At 41.3% G+C, this 24,624-nt stretch overlaps 1 protein-coding gene across 3 annotated transcripts; it reads right to left on the bottom strand.

The window, feature by feature from the left end:
• Positions 1 to 5,360: 5,360 nt before the first annotated feature.
• myl1 (myosin, light chain 1, alkali; skeletal, fast) lies at positions 5,361 to 15,372 on the bottom strand. 3 transcript variants are annotated; one of them, XM_036540200.1, is made up of 6 exons: positions 15,073 to 15,372; positions 10,190 to 10,217; positions 7,651 to 7,794; positions 6,589 to 6,762; positions 6,195 to 6,272; positions 5,361 to 5,720 (listed from the first exon to the last, which is right to left on the bottom strand). In XM_036540200.1, exons 1-6 carry the CDS (start codon positions 15,205 to 15,207, stop codon positions 5,692 to 5,694), a joined length of 588 nt encoding a protein of 195 aa, XP_036396093.1. In that variant the 5' UTR covers positions 15,208 to 15,372; the 3' UTR covers positions 5,361 to 5,691. The 3 variants fall into 3 exon arrangements, with proteins under 3 accessions (XP_036396093.1, XP_036396090.1, XP_036396092.1); XM_036540197.1 differs by lacking the exon at positions 10,190 to 10,217 and adding an exon at positions 9,889 to 9,916 and having other exon boundaries at positions 15,073 to 15,371; XM_036540199.1 differs by lacking the exon at positions 15,073 to 15,372 and adding an exon at positions 10,824 to 10,919.
• Between the last annotated feature and the right edge of the window lie 9,252 nt (positions 15,373 to 24,624).

The raw sequence follows: 24,624 nt of genomic DNA, 5'->3' as shown, positions 1-24,624 counted from the left end.
CTGTTTGCGTCCCAGAAAGGTCGTCGATGTGAGCTTCTCTTCAAATAAGGTAGGCCCAAGCCTACAGACCTCTTAAAAGACCGCCACATACGTTTCCTTTATTTTTCCTGTCTACATATTGCCTGTCTCTCTTCTACAATGACTGTTATTTTTGCTGTGGTTACCAAATTGTTTTGTTCGGGACATGATGTTTGACACAATGTCTTGCAAAACGGTTGTGATAAAGTTGCAGTATCTATTGGCAGTCGGAACACATATTTACAGTTGGAACACATTGTGTAGTGCATCCCTAGGTGGACCCTTTTCTGACATTGTTGGCTACATGACAGAGCATTCTGTTCTATCATGTAGCCTATGATTCCATCATTCTTGCATATTTTGTTTTTGTTAAAAATGGCATGTGCTAATGTGTATAGAGAAAAATAGTCAAATGTTGTGTGTGTGAGAGAGAGAGAGAGAGAGAGAGAGAGACAGACAGACAGACAGACAGAGAAAGAGAAAGACATACAGAGAGAGTTTTTTGACATCAGGCCATTCTTGTGGGTACGTCTCTATAGTGTTATTGTAGAGCACTTGGTATAACAAGGTATATAGTGTTGCTGCTATAACTTGGTATCTCGGATGTGATAATGCTGTTGCTGCAGCATGAGCTATTGATGGGCATAATGCATTTGTTAGCCCACCCACCCAATATCATCACCAGCCGTCACTGCCGCTGTGGCTGAATATGTTTATGATGTGTTACACAGTGTATGTTTGGGTCTGAAATGAAAAATGTGGTACTTTTTAAAACACTTTTTTGAACAATTCTTTTATTTTCAGATGCTATAGAGGTATTAAAGACATGGGCTGATCTGTGACAGTATCACAGTGACCCCTCGTCACACCTTAAATGAACATAAAAGTTAAAAATACTAGGGCTCAGACCTAAGTGAAAGGGTGTCCGGATATGAATTATAACATTAATTTAAACATAAGTTTTGGCACAGTTGGGCTCTGTAGAACGCGTGGGACACCTGCTGTGTTTGTGTTGTGCTGCAGTTCTTGCTTTGATGCTGTGGAGGGTGTGGAAAAATAGGGAGGGTGAGACCCCAAACCTAGTGAAGGTTTGTTTTGATTGGTATTGTCGTATCTAGGGGACATCCTGGCTGGCACTACACAAATGGTCAACAGATGGTCATTGTCTGTAGGGGACTGGATGAGATATGAGAGACAAATCAAAGGGGGAGGTTGAAATGTGGGAGGCAATTTGTGGGATTTCCAACAACGGGCTGTTATTCTTTCGAAGTACACCCTGTCTGTATGCATTTACAATCCGTGTGTCAGGCAATTCGATGTGTTCTACGAAGAAGTGCAGATTGTAATTATACTGTAGCACAAGGTTATTCATAGACTGTTGTTTCTCTTTGACAGGGGAATCATACTGCCTCTCAGAACTGAGGAGTGTGTTGCTGAGGAACACACATACAGGGAAGGGAAGGGTTCAGCAGGAAACACAATCCTGGGCAATAGACAACATCTTGGTTTGTTCTTTGCAACACACCTGGATACTTTAGAGGACTAGGTAAAGCAAAAATTAGACAGGAGATTGAAAGACACTGTGCACAGTGTTCTACGTTATATGTTTACCCCCAGGGGTTTGACGGTGGTGTGCTCAGGCTGGTTCCTTTCTTTGTTGGTTTTTGCTTAATTTTATCTCTTATTATTTTTCTTTTTCTTTTTTTTGATCATGGTGATTAAAGCAACAGAGACATCAATCATGAAACAATGTCAACACAGTAACTTTTGTTTTTGTTACAATTTTTGTTATAATTTTTTGTCACTGAAAATTACGATAGTATGATGTGAGATGTTTCAACAAACATACATTTTTTAATAAGAATCAAAGTTTTGTTTTTTTAAAAACATGTAAATGGTATTTAGTGGTGCCTCGATGTTAGAGCTCTACCAGATTGCTGATTTCTTCTGTGTGGGTAAGACTTTTTTTGCTTCGCTTGTTTTCAGTCCCAGCTGTGTTATCCTCTGATGATGACCAGGAACCCACAGTGGGAGACCAATTAGCATTGGTTCCATCAGCCATGACTGTAGTGGTTGCTCCTTTCACTGTTCGCAGGATCCTGCCATTTGTCATGCCCTGTGAGTTTCTCAGATTTCATCAGTGAATAGCACTGTAGTATTCGTCTTACCTCAGCACTCTTGTCGAGTTTAGTGTACATTTGATGATCCTCAAAAGGTGGTTGCATAAGGGGGAGAAGCAAGTTGCCCCTGGATATGGATTGTCTGTTTAGCAAATCCTATAAATGATATTTAATTGCACCAAGACCCAGGAGAGATAAGAGATAAGATATAATTTGACAGAATTTGAGCTAAAAGGTATCCAAAGCATGCACTTTATTCACTGAAGTCCACTGAAGTTCATTTTAAGAAATTTCTGTACCTTGCTGGAGCCTGTGAAGTTCTCATTTACATGGCACATGTTTTACATTTCTGGATTATAATATATAGTTATTTAGGTGTAAATTTCATAAAGGGAATATGTCAGGTGTAATGAGGCAGTAGGAATGTTGGTCCTTCTCAGGATTGGAAATGTATCCATATATGAAATGCTCTGTAGTTATGATTTTCCTGTAAACACATAATGAAAGGTATGCCATCTTTGAAATTATGGGCTAGCAGGACATAACCCGTACCTATACAGCACAGAGACTCAGGCCCTTTTTGGGTTTTCCTATAGAAATAACCATGGCCCTGCAGCAAGACTCTTTACAAAGGTGTATGAATATATCTTCTAGATGCGCTGAGACACATCATCAGTGATGTTTCCTGAGGTCATGGGGTTTTCGGGTTTCGCGACATCAACACCCTTGCTCAGGTGACCCAGCTGGGGGCTGATCAAGCCCCAACTTGTGGTCCCAGCAGCATTGGCCCACTTTTCGGACCTTTTTATCCAAATCCACCTAGAGGCTCTCTCTGCAGCCTCTGTGGTGGACTTGATGGCTCTCCTCTTTGCAGCTCCTGTGATACTGAAAAGGGTGTAGATCTTGCACAGGTAGCAGGCAGCAAAGCCTCTACATCCCACCTCTATAGGCTCACAGCGCGCTTTCCAGACCCTCCTTCGGCACTCCTCTACCAGTTCTTGGTACTTGAGCCTTGAGCCTTCCTGCAGCATTACATCTCTGAAAATATTCTAGTTTATATATCCCATTGTTGGTCTCAGCAAATCTTTCATTGTAGATATTTGCATTGTAGGCAATTGCAACACTTTCTTCCATTGCCAAAAAAAAGGACCATCTTAGTTGTGCATGAAAGCTGCTTAACCCTACATGCCAAAACATTTCTGAAATACATTATCATTTCTAATTTTACAACAACGTCACTTTAGGTGCCAACTCACGACAGGTACCAGGATGAAAAGTTACATTACATTACATTACATGCATTTAGCAGACGCTCTTATCCAGAGCGACTTCCATTGCAATAGAACGTAAGTGTATCCATTCAGTTTAAACAAGCAACAGTATCAGACGAGGCTAACAACACTCTCAGACCAGTGAGTGTAAGCATATTACTCAAGCCTATTTAGGCTTTAGAATCAGAATCAGAATCAGAATAGACTTTACTGTAATTGCACGGTGGGGGTGCAACGAAATCGTGGGTGGTCTGCAACAGCAGCGCACTGAGGAACATTTATGTAAACACAGTACAAATAAGGCACACGACATAGGAGAGAAAATATACAAAATATACAATAAAATACAATAAATACAGTAAAATACAAATTTACAAATTTAAAAAAGCAGACACATTGTAAATGAAAAGAAATATAAAGAAAAACTTGTGCGTTAATATGGCCTTTTTTAAAAACTACTTAAATTGCACAGTGGAATTGCACAGTTGTATTGAGGTAGAGGGTTGGGGGGGGGAGGGGTGTCAGTGTTTGTTTGCAGTCCGTATGGCCCAGGGGAAGAAGCTATTTGTTAGTCTGGTGGTGTGGGACTTGATTGACCTGAAGCACCGTCCGGAGGGCAACAGGTCAAACAGGTGATAGGCGGGATGTTTAACATCTCCAGTCAAGATTTCCTATTCACTGACCAGGTTAAAATGGATTGCAAGTTACATAGCCAGCCAGCTGACTGTATTTTCAGCTGGTGGGCTCACTACCTCAGAACCCCTCTTAGTTCATGACTACCTAGTTTTCTCTGTTAGCTAGCTAGACTTGTAGGTGTAGCACTTGGCTTTGAAAAATATAATCCACAGTGTTAAATCTACAAAATAACCAAACTCATCACCTAAACTACTGATGGTCATAGAATCTAGAAATGTTTTTTAATGGATTTTTAAGTTTTAATAATGTGAATTTATTTAAACTATAAATAAACTAAAACTAGCAGAAACACTGCTTGAGAGGTTTCTGAGAAAGGAAAGAGATTGCTGGAAAATGCATATTTCAGTTTTAGAATGAAAGAAATTCTAGTTTATCTGCCTGTGACGTGGGAGGTGGTTACTGTAAATCCTGCCTTATTTTAAAATAGCCACAGCTGCAGAACAAATTGGCTTTGTTTTGCCGGGGATAGGGATGGATAGGCAGACTACCCTCCTCGTGTCACACCGCTGGCGGCACACTGTGACTTATTAACCTTTGAGTTACTCATAGTATCAAGGAGCTTAATCTGTCCATTTGGCATCTGATTCCTGGTGCAGCCTCAGATTTGTAGTGAGGAAGAGTGAGGAACAGTTGTGGTTTCCATGCATGTTTATTGTAGGAATGCATGTGTCTCACCCCTCAGTCCTGTACATCAGGAGGTTTCAGTCAATGAGAGTAACATGCAACTGTCAGTTACAAAATGTTATATGAAAAAGGGGGGAAACTGCAAGTAAAGAATAATATTAATACAGTATGTAAACATTTTTTATACTATTGATGTGCAAACATTATGCACAGGATGAGGACAGTGAATAATATATTTTTTGCAAACTGGTTCTGAGTCCAGTTTATTGACTATGAAGCTAAGCCTTTAGCTTTAGTCACAAGTATACAGAGCAGTGTAATAGTAATCAATTACTAGGAAATATGTTGCTGTCTGTGGACTGAACAGCCATACGACCAGGCTCTAGTTACATTGTTATTTTGGCAGTCCAGATATTCCTGCTTTCCACTCATGAGCAACACACTCCTCAACAAAGGAAAGAATGAGAGACGGGTACTTTTCGAAAAAGTTTATTTGGCGAAATGACAGCGAAAATAAATTAAGACTTGGAGGCCGTGGGAGGGGGGGCAGTGTGGGGGTGGGCAGGCCAGTCCACAGTCATGGTGAGTGCCTTGAGCATCATTGGCTGATGGGGCCGACCAGGGTGGGGCAGCGCAGACGGGATGACCATCCACTTGGTGAGTGATCACCCCCCTTCTTCTTCTCCTTGTTCCCACTCCCTGTGAAGAGGCACGCCCCGGGGGGGGGGGTGGTCCGGGCGGGCAAAGGGGACACTGTGGGGAGGTGGCTTCAGAGTGAGGAAGAGGAGAAAAGGTCGCGCAAAAAAGGAAAAAACAAACAAAAAAAAAGAACGGTACAGAAACAACATCCCACAGTCCTTCTCAGTTTCCTCAGTTGGTCTTAGAAACAGTGAATGGATGTCCTGACACCATGGGGTCTGCAGATACACTTCAGCTTCCACACCACTCCTGGAAGAGGCGTCTTACACAGACATGATGTGCTTGACGAAGGCTGGGGAGGGGCAGAGAGGGAGAGGAGTGAGTGAGTGAGTGTGTGTGTGTGTGTGTGTGTGTGTGTGTATGAGAGGAGGGGGGGTGAGGGACATCAAATCATATAAAGAAAATCACTAAATCTGTTTAATGCACTTGTTATTTCTACCAGCTAGCTTGTACCTTGTCTGCCCAACCACTGAAACCTGTTCATGCAGCATTTCTAATATGATTTTTTGCTTGCGTTGTACTCTGCCTCACTTGTAAGTCGCTTTGGATAAAAGCTTCTGCCATATGAATAAATGTAAATATAACTGCACCCAGTCCAGGGCTGTTAATCTGAGTCACCAGTCAGAGACTGACTGATATCTAACAGTAGGTTTAATACGATGAGTGTATACGAGAGCCCCTAACAGGTGGTGGAAATGAATGCATGTGATAGCCCTTAACAGATGGTTGATTGTGATGAGAGCACCACACCAGGTGTGACACTTACCCTCATAGTTGACACAGCCGTTCTCGTCCTCCTGGCCCTGCATAAGAGCATCAACCTCGTTCTCCTTCATCTTCTCACCTGAAGTGGTATGTGGAGAGAATCCTTCAGCGAAAGAGTCCCATCAGACACACATGCAAATTCATCTCACCTCACCTGTATTTTGGGAATTCCATGATGTATACAGTATAATATAAAACTTTGTAACTAATTAATTAAGCTGAGCTCATTTTTTAAAGTAGTACTTGGTTCCCTCTAGGAAATGAGTGTGACACGACTTATGTACATGCAGGCTTTGGTATCTGGTCTGAGCATTGCTATCTAACCTCCAGTTGGGGGGGCACCACCTCCAAGAACAACTCTCTACCACCTCAAACTCCCCTTCCCTACTGCTTACCCAGTGTTGACAGGACAATACGCAGCTCAGCGCCCATCACTGTGCCGTTGCCCTCCTTGTCAAAGACGCGCAGACCCTCAACGTAGTCATCAAAGGTACCCTTCTGGGGGCTGTTGACAACAGTCTGCAGCATAGGCAGGAAGCCCTCGAAGTCCACCCTCTTGTTGGCCAGTTCTGTGATGAAAGTTAGGAAAGAGGGATGGGGTGGATTGACAGTGGACAGATGGATGGAAATACAGGGTATGCGACTGAGTTTGGTGGTGAGGGTTCTTGCACTCTTAGAAAATTGAATAGCAACCTTTATAAATTGTATATATGAGTGTCAAAAAAGCAACTACTTTCTGCTGCTACTACTGCTGGCGTTCCCACAGTATCCAAAGGCATTCCTTATTTGCTGGGAGTCATTTCAAGTGCTATTGAACTCAAATTTTGGAAATATGTAAGTACTTCACTTACTTCACAGTACTTCACAATACTTACTTATGTTGTCCATAAAAAATATATTAACATTTGACAGATAGCATTCAATTGTACATTCCAGTAATACACAGAGGTCTATTAGAAGGCCAATCAATGGATATTTTTTTCCCAGCCAAACACTGGCTCTATCATTTCATTCTCCTTTGGAAGTGTTAAAGGCATGTCAGGAAATGAGGAAGTGCTGGATGTGCAGAGGAGAATAGAGATGATTCGGGAAGGGAGGGCCAGGGCCAGGATAGGGCTGTCAGACTCCATTCCTTGAGGGCTGTGTAAATGCTTGTTATTATTAAAATCACATTCTGCTGACTTATATGATCTGATTGACCAATTAATTTTGCACCTGTGCATCATGCCGAAAATAAACTGCAGTGAAATGTATCTGAGTTTTGGGCACACAGTTTAAGATTAAATTTGATGATAAAGTAAAATAAAAGAAACTGGGTGATGATGGGACCAATTTAGCAATTCAAACAGAACAAAAATTGCACAGACATGTAATGACATGTCATGTAGACAGGTCATGTAACAGTAACCATGTGACTTTCTGTTTCTGTGATTTTTCTGTGAGGGGCTGTTACTCACCTTCTGGGGTGGGGTTCCCCAGGATTTTATTTACATCCTTGTTGGTGGGGTTCTGTCCCAGAGCGCGCATGATGTCAGCCACCTGGTCGTAGGCCACCTTGTTGTCCCCGACTCTGTCAAAGAGTCCAAAGGCCTCTTTGTAGTCTGGGGGGGAAGGGAAGGGGGGGGGGGGCATGGTGCGATGTTAGCATTACCAGCAGACCACAATCACCCTGGACAGTAACACATGAAAACACCCAATATGTGCAGGACTGTCAAGTTTTCCTCCTTTCTTACAACATGCATGGACCAATTCAACATATCTCACATCATATCTTATAGGAGCATAGACATGTACACACACACAGACAGATCATTGTCCATATACTTGCATTAATATGACTAATAACTGTACATTATGGTAATATTAAACTCCCCATATCCCAATACTGACCGACAGTAGTAGCAATGACATAATTGCCCAGTGGGCGACCAGCACAGTGCTCTTCTGTGTGGGGTAAATGATTATCTTTGAAACCTTTATAACTAGAATTGTACCCTGTTCCATGTATTTATTGATATCCAGTGGGTTCTCCAATTTTATCTGCAACTATTTGTCACTACCTTTATGTGTTGAGCTCAACCATCGAGGCACTACTGCCTCGTTGGTCGGCACTGGAAAGTTATAAGGGTTTTGTAATAAGATGTGTGATAAAGATAACACAACCATCGAACTTTGTCTGATGGATACAAGTAATAAATAAATAATCACAAACTACATGGTTTGAGTGACAATTTCTATGGCTCTGACAAGAGCAGACATTTTTTCTTTTTTTTTTTTTTTCAGGGTAAGGCGGAAGTCAGCGACAAGGGAGTGAACACCACACTGCTAATTTCAACAGCTGCCAGTGAACTGCAAGCGAAAATATGGCAGCTGATAACAAGAGGCAGCTATTTCTATGAGATTTGTAACGGACCAAATTGAAAGTGATCTGCTGACAGATTAATAGCCTTTTGCGGTTTCTGAACAGGACCAGCTGCTCCTCAAGGCTCTCTTTAGGTGCTGTGGGGGTAGGAGGCGGGGTATTTAAAGTGCCGACAGGGAAATTGATACACCCTGAGAAAATAACCCTTTCCATATAAAGGCACTGCAGTCTCCCACTGACGCAGGTTAAACACAGGAATGCTGACTAGGATGTAACCAACACCTGGCCCACTAACTACCCATCTCCATACTGGGCGCAGACACATTTTTTTTAACAGTAACGCATCACTCCAGTTTGTCCAGTGCATTAAGAAGGTCCATCGAACTGACTGACTTTTATTGTGCAATAAAACTGACACCTTGAACAGAATGGAATTTTAGTAGTCTTGTCTGCAGCACTTGCCTGCACTTTAGGGTGAAACAGTACTGAGTAATATTGTATGTATATATAAATATATACATGTAGTTAGCAAACTATATACAGAACAATAAAAATCAGTCTTGTTTGAATGGATATGGATATGTTTGCAGAGGACTGCAGGTATAGTATAATTGTAAGGCCTGTAATTCTCCCTTGCTCCATAAGACAGGTGAATTGACCAGAGATACAAGACACACTGAGCAGTTTTGGACAGGTTCTCTGCTGGGAATAAACTGAAAGTCCAGTGAGCAGTCTGCATTCCATGGACCCAACATCACCTCTAAGGGTGTTTATGGGCATTCAGTCTCTTTGGCCTTTCTGTAGCGGAGGCTTCTCCAGGCCCCCAGCAAATTTTAGAAGCTGCTGTTCTTTCTCTTTTTATTTGACAGATTTCTCCTTATGTCACAGATTCATGCAATGCACTGTGCTTGAGAGTACAACAGAAGGCACACCACCTAGGACTGGAACATACAACCCTCTGGTTCATAATCCAGTGTCCTTATTTATACACTGCATGCTGCTTTGTCCATACTGTTAATGAATGAATGGCCTGAATACGTGACCATTTTCAAACCGGTGATCAAAACATAACAGCACAGCTGAGACATTAACTTCATGTACACAGAAAAACATGTAATACCAAAACTCTCCGAAACTGCAGGAGTCCCTCTTGTCTGGATACTGAACACAGACAGATGATACAACAAGCTCCCTTTGCTCAAAACATGTCAGGTGGATGGGCACAGTCCATGGGGACAGGTGACAGAGTGCGTGCATTTGTCAAGGTGCACACGCCCGTTTAGTGGTGCGTCTCCAACCAAGACAGACACTTTAGACACTGAAAGTAACTTACCATCCAGCTGGTCTGGCGTGAATTCCACCTGTGTGTCGAGAGTGGGAGCAGAGAAAGCAACGAAAAGAGAAGATCTTAAAGTACCCCTCCACAAAACCAGTGTGTGTGCCCACTGATGCCCAGAGCCAGAGGGTGGGGAGACAGAGACCCCCGAGCCATCAGGCTCTGGGGGGGTGGGACACAAGTAGAGAGGGGGGTATGGAGAAGGAGAGGATAGGGGGGCCTTGGCAGCACCAAGACCTCCCCACCCTGCTCACCCATCACAAGCACCACCCTCTCTCACAGCCCCCTTTTCACTTACCCTCAATCTGGTCAGGAGTGAATGTGGTCTACAAGAGGTACAACACAAAGAAAGAAAAAGATTTCCCATTACCAAATGCACCAACAGAAACATTGCTCAGCCGCAGATGGCACCAAGCATGAAGTTTGTTCTATGGCTGTCAGTTCCTGCTCTAAACCGCCTACTTTTAAATGCAATACATTCTACATCGGTGGCATGATATGGCTGGGCTAAATTAAGTATTATCAGAGTGTCAACTGTGTTGCTTTACGGAGAAAGCAAAACTCAGAATGGTTTTAATAACATTTAATAACATGCAGTTGCTGATGTCAGATAAAATGTATGACCATATGTGCTGAAACTATCATTAACAGTTACAGCAAACTGTCTTGACAAGCTGTTGTCAAATAGTCAATTAACTTCATTTCAGCAGCTTTTTGAATGTCAGCTACCATAACCCATGAAAGGAAGCAGGTAGTCCTTTTCAGTCGGTTCAGGTTTTCACTTTCTATTCAGCAGAGTTTCAAAGAATAATACTTCTGTAGATGTCAGGTTGGTATAGCTCCACCATAAGGCCTAATCCAAATGATAGCAAAGTCTTGTGGTCTAGTCCGAGTTCAGTGAATGCTGGGTCCAAATAAAATTGAGTACGCACCATGTTGACGTGAGCGAGGAGGAGGAGGAGAAGGAGAGGACAGGCGGGTAGTAGCAGAAGCTGAAGTCTCTGAAGAGTGGGACTCACCGCTTGATTAAAGTCCTTTTTATTAATCCCTGACCATGATGTCAGAGGGCAGATCAGATGGCACTTGGGCAGTGCTTTAGCTTTCTTAGGTCAGGTGGAAAGCCGAGCTGTCTGTTCATTCAGGGCACGGGCACGACTTTAGATGGGGTGGGGGCTATTTTTAGGAGCTATCAAGAGATGCTTCCAACACTCCTTGGCTTTGGTCAGCATATTTACATATGTGGGCCTTTAACCTTTTACATATATAAATCTTTAAATTTCATTTCATTAGTCTATCCATTTGATTTGTAATATGAATGGTTAATGCACATTGACTGCAATCAATCTGTTTAAATTTATTTGAAACTATCACAATTCACGTTATATCTGTTCCCATAGGCATGATATTAAACCCAGTGGTATTGTAAAACGCTTTAATGTGCAGGGATGGTATTTTTAGAGTTCCTATAGATATTCACATAGCAATTTCTTAATATGGTTGTACTGTTTGCAGTGTACACACATTAAAAAAAAAAAAAGAAAAAAAAAAACGACTCAAACTTCCACGAGGTCAATTCAAATATCGAAGTTTACCGCGTCCGCGCTGGGTGCTATACAGATAAAAAAATAAATAGATATTCGAGAAATATATTCATGATTTATGCAAAGTGTCGCCAGACAGAATGTTAGTACTTTAGTCAACTTGACAGTTAACATATGTGAATCATAAGAATCAGCACACTGCTGTCCTTAACCAGGGGTTAAATGAAATCCAATCTGTGTGTTTCCACTAAAAAGATATGATTTAAGATTGCCGTTACTACTCCCATGGGAGCAGGGATCAATTTAACTATAAATCGCTATAATGTTGTGCTACACACCATGCTATTAAATATACGTGACAGGCCAGATGCGTAGTTTGGTAGCAAATCAAAGTAGGCTACAGTTCGTGTTTTTTTTTTCTCTTAGACTGGTTATAGAAACTTAAATTGTTCTACAGGTTTTTGATTTAATAAGCTATGCTGTCATAATTGGTTGTTGAAAATTATGGCTAGACTTCAGCAACATAATATTTAGTCCTCGATTTCAGCTAAAAGGTATCTAAATTTAAATATATGCATCACTTTTGTATAATTCCTCATATAATAGTGTAGCAGCCGCCCCTGAAGAGGACAACATCAGTTTCTTTAATCTTTAAAGCTGAATACGTTTTAGAATCAACATTACACGCCTCATCGATAACACAGCAGCATCGTGCTGCTCTAAAGTCTAAGCAGCACTTAACACCTCACCTAAGCCTGATACTTTGTCCTGATGTTTTGGAGAAGCGTGAATCCCTCGCGCGCGAAAGCTAGGCATAAGGAACGATTTCAGGTTATTCTCACATGAGTTTTAAAAGTCGTTGCGGATCCACTTACCATGTACATGATTCATAATTTAATATCCATATGGTGTAATCTGTGAGTGAATTTTGTGGTATAATTGAGGAACAGTCCCAAAAAACCGTCCATAAACATTTTAATATCAGGTGGCCAAAATGTCTTTCCATCGACGCTACTTGTTAAACGTTTGGATTAAATTAGGGTTATGGTCGCCTCTCAAATTATTACACGGTGATGGTTGAGTGTATGCCTGGAGAAAAGTCTTTAATCTTTGGTGTTTAGCTATTTCTGTGAAAACAGACGGCCGTCCAAACTGCGTTCGAAAGTCAGCAGTGAAAAATGCCTACTTTGCCCCATAACATCAATATGCATTGATTGTGTTATGAAAACCTAACAGCATCTTATTTATTGTTTTGCCAACAGCGACCTTGTCCTAGCGTTGCCCACTACTGTAACCGCTATACTTAACCCTTCTTACTCGTCAACTATTCAAAGCATCTCTCACTTGTTTGTCCGGTTTCCCGGGTCATTCATCCATTTAGCGAACTTGACCTTAACAGTACTACCGGACCCACGAAAGTGATACTTTTTAGTTTGTTTTAAAGAAACGTTTCCAGAAATTCTCGTGAGTGTCGTACTCCCAACGCACAATGAATGAATGAAGGCCAAAATTTCGCCATTATTCAATAGCTGAAGTCAAGGGCCCCATTAAGACAACCATTTTGCTATTAAGGCAATATTTTAAAAATACAATAAGAAGCGTTAATTCACATCTGTTGGTGCATCTGTTAATTTTGGAACCTTGAAAAAGATAAACTGCAGATAAGAGGAGCAAGTAGGGGGCCGTATAAAAAACAGTACACTCTCTCACAGCAGACATGCAATCATGCAGGTACAGCGCTTTAGAAACAACTCACAAGCACAACTGGAAAATGTTTAACACAAACACTTAACAATAACCATAACATTTGTACAGGGATAAAAGGTACAAGCGACAACATATTTACACATTTTATCAGCATGCAGTGAAATACCTAAACAACCCAAGCATGAAGCTTTGAATGCAATAAGTAATAGGACATATCCTTGGAGGGCTCAACGTGAGTTTCGAATGACTAATACTTTCGTCAGCATTCTGTGTTCACTGGCGATCTTTAGCGAAATGTGATGTTTGGATTTCAAGTCATATGCTACGTATAAATATGCAATGATATTTAGGAAACAAATTTTATGAAGAAAATCTAAATATATTCCTTCATGAAGACTGTATTTTTCATTCATAAATCTTTACTAATGACGTCGTTTTTTCGAGGAGGAATTAAGCCTTCATCCGAAATACTTTTCGTTGGTTTAACGTTATGGAATTCCTTTTAGTGAGAATTCATAACCATTAATATCAAACATTGATATACTATCAAAACCTGGCAAATTTAAGTCAAACTGTACAAAAAATTCCAGAGCCTAATTTAGTCACACATCGCGGCTACCTATTATTTGGCGATAGGCGATCCAACTTTAGATATGTCTACATTTCCACATTTGGTGATGTGTTGCACGATCGGATCACGCCCACTATAACTTCCAGAAACCAATCAAGTGATAAGAGGGGCGTGGCAAAAATTTTCATCTTCATAAAGGTGAGAGCGGGACTGCGCCGTGAGAAGAGCGCCTCTAAAAGCCGCTTGGTGCTCTCCATGGTTCTGATATTTCTCTAAGCAGGCTGTGTATTCAAAACCGTTGTGAAACATCTTAAATACCCATATACCAATATTTAGATAATATCCTTACCACTGTTGAGAATCCAAAGACCATTAACACAACCATTAAAGCTAATAACGTAGTCAACCTATTACAATACCCCCTAATCTTAACCAGGGGCGTTTCTAGCTATTGAAAAGATCAGGGGTTAAGTCAAGTTTGCCTGGGGCTTGTCTTTTTTTGAAGGGTGGTCGGCATCGGTAGGTTGGGGAGGTTATATCTACCTCTTATAATAAGTTTATATTATCACACCCTCGGACGCTGCAAGTCAAGTTCCGCTCTGTTACACTGTCTGGATGCTATAGACACCTCCTTTTCCAGGGCGAAAATATTCGGGACTATAGCCCCGAATGATCGGACCTAACGACGCCACTCTTGTTCCAACCTTTTTCAACAACAGCCACGCAAACTGACGCAATGCCAGAATTAACACAGAAAGTGCAATATACATAGAAGTGTATATTGCTGCTCAAGAAATGGCTGCATGGGCAGCTTTTAAAACTTTCTAAAAATCATTCCCATACTGCGTCATTACTGTGGACACACATACTAATATGTAATACTTTGTCGGCACACATTTCGCGATGTGTCTTTAAATTAATCTGGTTCAGTTTGTTTCCAAATCCAGGTATAACCACCAAGCGGTAACATCTGTCTAAATCATCCAACGTGTTCTATTTGAAGACGTCTCCTGACAGAGCAAAAATAGTCAGGAATCAAAAACTCATAGTTCATTGCATATCTAAAATTTAGATATATGTATTTGTTAGTATTGCTATTAATAAAAAAAAACGTGTTTTGACCTTTCTGTGAACATTAATGGATACATTAAACGATTATTCAGTGCGTTGCTGCAACAGCTGATTTTTCATTTCAATCTCCACCATGCTACTGTATACTGCAGGAAACAAAAGTATCCAAGGCACAAGCACTACCGGCAAAGAATGAAACGTGCTTTTCCTTGTAAGTCACTGCCGTGGCCAGAAAGGCAATCCAAAAACACATCGCACGTTAGGAGATTGGATGCGAACGAATGTCTTTACCTTGACGGCTGACAGGTCGACTGCCGGCGCCTTAGGTGCGGGTGCAGGCTCAGGAGCGGGCGCCGGTGCGGGCGCCGGTGCAGGCTCGGCCTTCTTTGCGGGCTCTGGCTTCTTAGCGTCCTTCTTTGGTGCCATTTTAGTAGATAGTTAGCCTGAGTGTTTTATCACGAGGCAAGAGGCAAGCAGATTCCTGCTGGAGGAACTCGAAGTGGTAACGCAAGAGGGTGACTTGGAGAGGACTCAACGCGATAAACCTGTGGGTGGGAGTATATATATGTGTGTATACTTTACTCACTGGTCCTAAATGCGATAGCATAAGTAAATGGATTGGACAGCGTGCGAAGACGGACGGGTGATGGTCTATAAATGGAATAGGGGCGGAACCATGCAGAAGACGTCAGGACCGGTTTATTTCGAGTGTAAAGATGAAATCACGCGTAAAACGGTGAATGGGGTCAGTAGGTGAAACCTGTATAATAGAATACAGATTTACTTCCGCAGAGGTAAAGCATACGGGTTTGTGCACGTAGGCTTTATAGACCTTTTGGCGAATGGGGTCAAAACTTTCAAGGTGTTTTTTTTTTTTCTAAGAGAGGGATTGTGATGGGCGTGCGCGTAGTCGACCATGCACCCGGGGTTATTCCCCTGCAACCAATCCGTCTTCATTTGTGTTTTTCAAGAAAGTTGTCGATCAAGCAATCCTTTTTTAAAAATAAGATGTCGTTCATGGCTAGTTGGCAAGATTCCGTTATCACATGCATCCGAATACCTTATGTCCACATATTTTTGTGTAAAGAACGGAAGACAAGGTTGCCTTTACAATGAACTATTCAACGGGGGATGTATGCTGCGGTTCTCATCCCTTGGCGGAGACTTTAATTTGTAGAACTTGTAGTCTGGAGTGACGGGTTTTTTTTGGTTAATTGATGTATTCAGAAAATAATAATGAAAAAGTGCTTTTGATTTTTTTTTTCAAGTAATTTGGATCATGGTAATCTCAGTTGTGTCCGGATTTCAATCTCACGCTTCAAAATAACGAAATAGAATAAATTGTCTCAATTTTGTCTTGATTATACAATACATGAATTCTGATATACAACGATGTGTCGAAATGAAGGCTCTGCAGACACATTTGAATAAAAATAATGCATTCTGCTGTAATCTGAATTCCGTGATTGTACTCTACGCATTTTGGCACACCGCAGAGAGCGCATAAAATGTGTCATTTACACGTCATCTGTGATTTCAGAAACCTTACGAGCATGCGTTGAAAAACGTCAGACCTTGTCAGCTGACATCTTGTCACTCTCATAACCAGTGACAGTATATTACACAGTGACGTATTCAGTTTACATTAACCTTCCTAGAAAACAAAATATCTAACGGATGTTCTAAATAAATCCACGAGGAAACTGTGAGGAGAGACTTTCCAAATTTCTGATTAGGAAATTTTTATCTTTGACCCTGAAAAAACGCTCACCTCATCCGATAAAATCAGTGTCTGTGTGGCGTGTAGAATGTTCAGAATAAATGTGAGAGTGACTTCTGTAGATGACATGAAGTGTTTTGTAAGCGTTTTAAAGGTGTGGTATCTATATTCTCTTATGACACATTGAATTCCCCACTAAATATGTTTTTAGTCTCATAAAACGTTTTTCGAAATAACAATTTGAGTACACGGTTATTACGTACAAGTTGTACGAAGTAGTATGAAGTACTCTTACTTTAATACTTTCTTGAAGATGGAATGTCAAAAACAGCAATAAAAAATAACGTCAGAAGTTCCATAGGTGCGAAATGGAATGCTCAGATCAGATCGCAAAGGACCGTTAATCTGGGTCCCTCCGGGAGAATTTACTAACGAAGCTCAGCATGCTTACAAACCATTAGTGAACACTTGTTATTAGCACTTACAAGCTAATAAATCAGGCGGTCTACATCTCTCTGAGCTGCATCTTGCCAAGGAAGGGTGAGCGGCTCAGTTATTCGCAATTTTGGATTCCGACCAATTTAGGTAATGTGAGCATAATAACATGTAGCGAAAGATGATCTTTTTTGAGGTATGACGTGCCGTGGTAGTCGCGGATAGTGGTATGTTTATTATAAGTGGGGGATGGACCCGGTAATTTCAGTTTAATTCAAAGTAAATAATTCGCAACGTCACTCAGGGATCAAGTCAATAAATCATTGAGGCTCTGAGGCTAAATTCTCAATGTTTTCTCGGTGTGTTTCATTGTAGATTTATGAGTACGCGTATGAAGTGATCGGAGGGAATTTGGCAAGTCCAGTTTTGATCGATGTATTGTCGTTAAACCAGATAGGAAATAATTACAGAGCCTATCGATATCTCGATCTCACATGTTCGTCAGATGATGTGCCTGAAGACAGAGTCAGGAGGGGCTGATGACAGATACTACTGCTGTCCAGAAAACAGGGGGACATTGACCAGCAGTAGACATTCTTAAAGGTCTAGAAAACCAAGGATGGTGGAAGGGATGGGGGAGGATACAGAGTGAGTATGGGGGGCACATATCTGGCCAGCTGCCAGTGCCTGTTACCAAGCAGGGCCGACAGAGCAACTTCTGGCTACCTCTCTTCATCTAAATCTGTCCTTTCCCGCTAAGACACATCTGACAGTGGATAGAGGCCTGAAGACATTCCATATGCACCCACCCCCTCCCTGCTCTGACACCCTGCATGCAAGCTAAGCCAGAGAAATCCCCACGTCTTCAGCTGTCATCAATTCTGACCCCCAGACCTCGAGGCCACCCACCACTGTTTTTCAGTCCCCACCCCCATAAACAGCACCTGTCCTGGGACATTTTTAGGGTTTAATGATGTTAACAGCTTTAACTGGAGAGGGTACGTGTGTGCATGTGACGTGAAGCATATTTGCAATTTGGATTCTTGTTGTAACACACTCCCTAGGTCCCAGGATGACTCCTGTTGAGCACAACGAGGATGAGAAGGGCTCTCTGAAACTGGTATTAGCATGGAGAGTACATCCAGCTCTTGGTGGTGGGATGGACTACAGTTATCTCAAGACAACAAAAATAATCAGATACTTTCTACAGCAATGTATATGGCTGAATTCCACACTGAAACTCTCTGAAATACTCTGAGATGTATTGTTAGGTATACAACCATTAATTTCTCAGAAACTGTTGGATAAATAAATAATCTTTCTTATTGACACTTCAGAGAGATCAAAAAGTGGAAAGTTAGCCTTTGGAGTAATTAAATTTAATTTGTAGGTATAAACATATATTTACATGTCTGATATGTATATTTAATCAATTCATTGCTTCCTTACCTCTAAAATGTAAAACAATGACAGACAAATGAAATAACTGTTAAATAGCATGCCTCACCCATATGAAGAACTTTAAATGTATACACAAAAGCTAAAACAATAAAGTATATGAAAAATGTATTGTTTTTACGTTGATTAAATCTGTGCCATGCAACATTTAGAACAGCTGTGAAAAGGCACTACTGGCATGGTGTCATTATTTTAATCATATGCATAAACTACAATTGATGCCTCTGTCAGACATTTAAAACTTAAATAATGCATTTTTAAAATTCTAACTGTCATATGTATGGCATATTGAGCAATATCTTCTCTGCCAAACACTCCTCTTGGAAGCCTCCACTTTCTTTCCCTGTGGCATACTGTTAGCATCAGCAAAAGGATTATTTGCTCATAAACAATGATGCAAACTACACGTAACAGCCAAAATAAAAGAAACATTTGAGTGAAAGGTGGATACAAAATATACTGAAAGCAGGTATCTTTGTAGGAGTGTTGTTCCTGAGTTAATTAACCAGTTAACATTCCATCACCTTTAGGGTCAAGTCTAAAAATACCAGCCATTTCCAATTGTTCCATTATTTTGGCTACCAATTTTGGCCAAAATCAAGAACAGCCTGTCAAGAACATCACAGAGAGGTATACTGTGGTTGGGCTGCAGTGCATAAACCCTTTATTACATCTAAAAATGCATGTTGTGAATAAAGTGGTGGACAAGCAGACACTCGTTCCAGACTCTTGTAGAATCCATGCCAAGGCACATTAAAGCTGTTCTGGTGGCTCATGATGGCCCAATGCCCGATTAACACACTTTATGTTGGTGTTTCCTTTATTTTGGCAGTTACCTGTAGTCACATTGGCCCTGAATGAAAACACACTATATACTCAAACTCCCTTTTGCCCCCTACTCTGGCCCTTTGCAGAGTGCGGTATGTTATGAAATGACTGCTGCTGTCACTTGGTACGCTTCTGATTTGGTATCATCTCTGCTCGTAGTTTTTTGTATGCAGTTTTGTAAGTCACTCTGGGTAACAGTGCCTGCAAAATGACTAAATGTAAATGTAAAAACTATGAGTGTAGCGTAACTTATTGGTTGCAAACCTTGACCATCCCAGTTGAAGATAGCCTACTTTGCAGTTTTCACCTATTGGCTCATGCCCTGGATATTGATGACTTGCTCATCTGAAAATTATTGTAAATTTACTAACAGTGCCTTTGGCCAGCTTTACACCAACTGTGTGAGTAGTGCAATCAATAATTCAAAGCTCAATGTGGTCGACTGTCTGTGCTTTTGTTGTTTTAAATGTGTTAATTTAGCTTCTTTTTTCTTTATCATAATTGATCAGATTTAAGAGTTTTACCACTTTTGTGGAGGGTTTAAATAATAAATAATGTCCTGCTGCAATGGAAGACCTGTTGTACCACAGCCAGGCATGGGGAGTAACGGAATACATGTAATGGCCTTATGTAATTAGGATACAAAAAAAGGTAAATGTATTCCGTTACAGTTACAGAAAAAAGACGTAATGAGATTACCGATACCTTTAGTAAAAATGGGGATTATTAGCAGGATTACAACTATGAGAAGCTTAATAATGCTAATGAAAACACAACGAACCATACTAAGTTACGTGCGAAAGGGTTAATAATGTTAGGCTACTTAAAGGAGAGCCGGGATGAAAGTAACACTTTTCAGATAAACTTTCTTTTAAAAGATAACGTTACAGACAGAAACTAATTTTCCTTGTGATCAACAACTCACGTGTGTGTTCTATCAATACCAGGTGCTATATTGTACAATGTGGAACGACTTCGGTATAATAATATAATAAATACAATTGTGCTCAGCTTCAATAAGTATAATTGCGTATCAATAAGTATAATTGTACTCAGCACTTCAGCACTATCTGCATTGTATGACCTTCACACATCTTGCCCTTGTGCCTGTTTGCCTACTATAAGCACTTTTGTACGTCACTTTGGATAACAGTGTCTACTAAATGAATAAATGTAAACATAAATGTATAGTTGTTATTGTATGTAGAGGGACGAAAGAAACAACTGTTACATTTGTCCCGACAATAACTCCTGACAGTTAAACCTGACTTGCTTCTAAACTGAGAAACTCTGACATGGCAAACTTCAGGATGTGTTAAAGTACTAATTAATCTCTCAAATGATCATGACTAGGACACATAAAACAATAGACACAACTTGTCATTCAAAAAAAAAAAAAAAAATCCCGCTAGAGTGATTTTACTTTCCGTGATTGAGAACAGCTTCTGGGGTATAACTCTGTGAAAGTATGACGTATCCATGCGATTTTTCAGGGTTCTAGTAAGTGTTGCATGCTGTACATGCTGACGCAGTCAGGCATATCAGACTTGTAGCTGTGGGCTCAGAGAAAATCGCTGTGTTACTTTCGTCCCATGTTACTCTCGTACCGGCTCTCCCCTACATGTTTTGAATGATGTCATGTTTGAGGTCGACGAATGATAGGCGAATCTTTGCATGTAGAGTTTGCATGTCACCTTCTTGGGGTCGTCCTTTACACGCTCAAAATAATCCCACACTTTGGATGACTTCCTTCCCAACATAGTCTAATAACTTTTTAACGACAAGGCGCAGCTCTTGAATGGAGTTTGAGGGTTTTTTTTTTCTGCGACTAACCCACCAATGAAAACTTGGTCGACTAAGACTCTTCTCATCGACTAACGTTTGGTCGACTATAAGGGGGCAGCCCTAGTGAATACACTATGTTGGATTGGCTGGCAGTTCACTGGCAGTAACTTTGAAGGAAAACAGTGGTATTCCAATTAGTAGATGGACCACATCAACAGTCACAAGCCAGCAAGAGTTTGTTAGTGCCAAGGGAAGTCTGCCTTCCAGTTTTGGCTTCTAATGAAGGAAACACAGTAAGACCAGAGTTTACGGTTTTGCATCGTTTTTCACGCATGGTTAGCTTGAGTAGCTTGCAGTATCATTTACATGCAAAGCACCCTTTAGCCAAAGCTAATAGCACACCACAGGAAAGAGAGGGAGAAGCTTCTACAACTGGCAAAACTGGTTTGACATGCATGCAAACAACTGACACCTCTGCAATCCTTGGTCATGCAAAAGCCATTAACACGTTAAAACACAAATCCCTTACTCTATCAGTCACTACTTGGATTGCTTATTGTGGTCAATACAAAATTTTTGTTGGAGACATCATGTTAGAAAAAGTCATTCAGATTGTACTTATATGAATATTTCATGAATATCTGTACACATTGTTTATAATGTCCAAATACACAGAAAAACAAATACAAAATAGCCAACAATAATTATATTGACAGCCAGCCCTAACACTCACACCGACACACCAACACACACACACAAAGACTCCATAGTGTTTATCTTCTATTCTCAGTATTTCTCCTCTGAATACAGCACTCAGTGAACTGACTGACACACTAGCATAAATACTTTATGATCATCTGCCTGATGGCTCGCAGATGAATATGATCATCTGCCAAAGAGCCAGCTCTGGAGCAGGCACAGTACAGTAATATGCTAGAGTGTTCTGGAAAGGCTAAAAAAAGGTCTCAAGACAAAACACTGCCCTGTGTGGTGCCGTACGTTTACTGCCAACCATGTGCCGGGAAACGTTAAGTTTCTCCTCTCCCCTCAGTTGAGCGTAGGGACTGTGGGGACTTTGAGATTATGTGGAGTGTTCTTTCCTATAAAGTACAAATCCCATATTTCAGGCTGCAGTGAGCCCAACTTCCTGTTAGGACCAGCTGCATTTCTCCTCATGTAGTGTTTCCTCAAAAATATTGTCTACCAGGCCAGTATTACACAATGATAAGGATTCAGTAAACAAGGGAATGAAAAATTCACAGACTAAAGTAGTAAGCAGCAACTTAATACACCATGATGATACCTCCTCTAGAAAATCCTGACAAAACTTAATACATCTTTTATTAGGATGCCAGGTGTGCCATGAAGGAAGTTACAGGCTGTTGGGGCATACTCCATACTTGTACAGCACCAAGTTTTAGGCTCTTTTTGGGATGTCCGACAGGACAACCATCTTGACCCTGAGGTCTTCTTACAAAAATGGACTTAACTTCTTTTGAGCATACTGATTTCAGACATAAATTCATATGTATGACACAATAAATGACAAAACCAGACTATTTTGCTCCGGGAAAATGTTTAATTGAAAGGAGAATTTATGTGGTCAGGACAGTAGCTACAGGGATCTGCCTTGTTAAAGGGAGACTATATGACACTGTGATAAGGGCAAGCAGCCATCATTAGCAGGACCAGCTCCACTTTCGTTAATCGTTCAGTTTTTGCTGTATCACGAGCAGTTCACTATAGCACCCAGAGTTAAGTGTTGACATTAGCCCTGTCCGCTATCATCTATACAGTTGTGCAAGTCTTGATGGTTGTTTTGTTTTTGTGCTTCAATTTGATGCACATAATTACATGCTTTTGATACATGCAATAATGGAACGTAATGTAATGGAATGTTTAGCATGGTTATTACAAACAATGAAGAACATGATACAGAAATTTAGGTTAGTCCCTCAAGGATCACTCTCCCGTAACACCCATGGACACAAGCTCTCACCAAGTGCAGATTCACCGCCACACAGTCAGGAATGCAACTCCAACAGTTGGTGCTATACTGATGTCCAAGTTAAAAAGAATATCATTTATAGAAAATGTCAAACGCTCCCAGCCCTCACTGCAGAGCAGACAGTCTCCCGAGTCTCTCTCCCTGTCTGATACGCACACAGACACACATAATCACGCTTTCTCCTGCATTAAGCTCTCCATGGTGGAGCAAGGGGCTACCTGATGTGACCCCCTGGGGGTCAACCAAGGACATTGCTTTATCCAGACTTAACTGTAGCAGCTCACAATTTGTCAAAGGAAACAGAAATTGTAATACATGTGACAGGAAACTTCAGAGCTGGCGGAATGATGACATGCAAGAGTCCTGAAGGACATGCATAAAAGTCAAACAATGTCCATTGGGGAGTCACCAACGGTTACCACCCTCAAGCTGCCAATGTGACTGTTTTGCTTGCTGCTAAATCATTTTATTTTAACAAGCGGCCGCCTTCAAAGCATCACCACATTCATAAAGTGGCTCCAACAGGCTTCAGGTCCGGATGGCGAAATGCCAAGTCACATGAGCTCGTGACCCCTTTCATGCTGGAACATCCAATTGTTTGGCTGCAAAGAGTATGGCAAAGGTCGTAGGTGGACTCGGCTGTGAGGTCGGAGACATGGGACAGATTTTAGTGGCATGGGCCTGAACTTCGGTGATGACCAGAACCTTAAATTGGGACGGCCTTCACCAGGGCAATTCGGGCTCCGCTTTGACCTCTCCCTCATGCAGTGCGGAAGGAATGGGGCTGAAACTGATCCCCTGACAGATGGGAGCTATTTATACACCCTTCTCAGGGGGTGTGAAGTTTCTTGGGATTTCTCGGAGAGGGCCGATGGCTCCTTAAGGGGGCTGATTCATCTCCTGTGGCTCGCCGGATGTCCCAAAGAGGAGGCCGAAACAAAGCCGATGTCAGGGGCTTTGCGCCCGCTGGCCACCTGTGCTATGGTGCTTGGGGAACTCAATAGGGCCCCCCAGGGGGAATTGTTTCCATCGTAGACTTCTTCATCCACGTCTGGCTGTCCAGGGTTTTGATGTGAGTATTCCCAACTGTCAACCCTTTCGATGCTATCCATGGCCAACCCCCCTGGGTTGGCCCTCTGCCTTTCCATCTAGTCCTGCCAGCCTCTTGTGGCTTTTGCCCTGTTAAAGAAAATGAAATCTGTTTTTCTTTGGGTCTTTAGGTGAAGCAAGAACAAATTCCACCAAGGAAAAAAACAGCCTATGTGACAGTAGCATGAACTAAATGTGCACTTTTGATTAAAAACCTTTTTTTGGAATAATACTGTTTTGTCCTGATTTGATCACTGTGACTTTGTGTAGAATCCTTAGCTGAAATCGAACTGAAAATAAATTTACCCTCTGAGCCTCTGTAGTAGTGACTGAAGAACAGTCTTTACCTCTTTGACAGAGATGGGTGGAATAGAGCAGTTGTGATAGAATACAAAGCAACAAATCTCACATTGAGGCACACATCCAGACTTAAAAAAAGAGTGTCTCAGCAATACCTAAATAAGTCAGTCACTACTTTACTGAATTTTGGTGTGCCTCCTCCAGGAGGATGATGATGACA

The sequence above is a fragment of the Megalops cyprinoides genome, chromosome 11 (genome assembly GCF_013368585.1).
Source record: "Megalops cyprinoides isolate fMegCyp1 chromosome 11, fMegCyp1.pri, whole genome shotgun sequence".
Taxonomy (NCBI): Eukaryota; Metazoa; Chordata; class Actinopteri; order Elopiformes; family Megalopidae; genus Megalops; species Megalops cyprinoides.
This window is presented reverse-complemented; position numbering and strand designations above follow the sequence as displayed.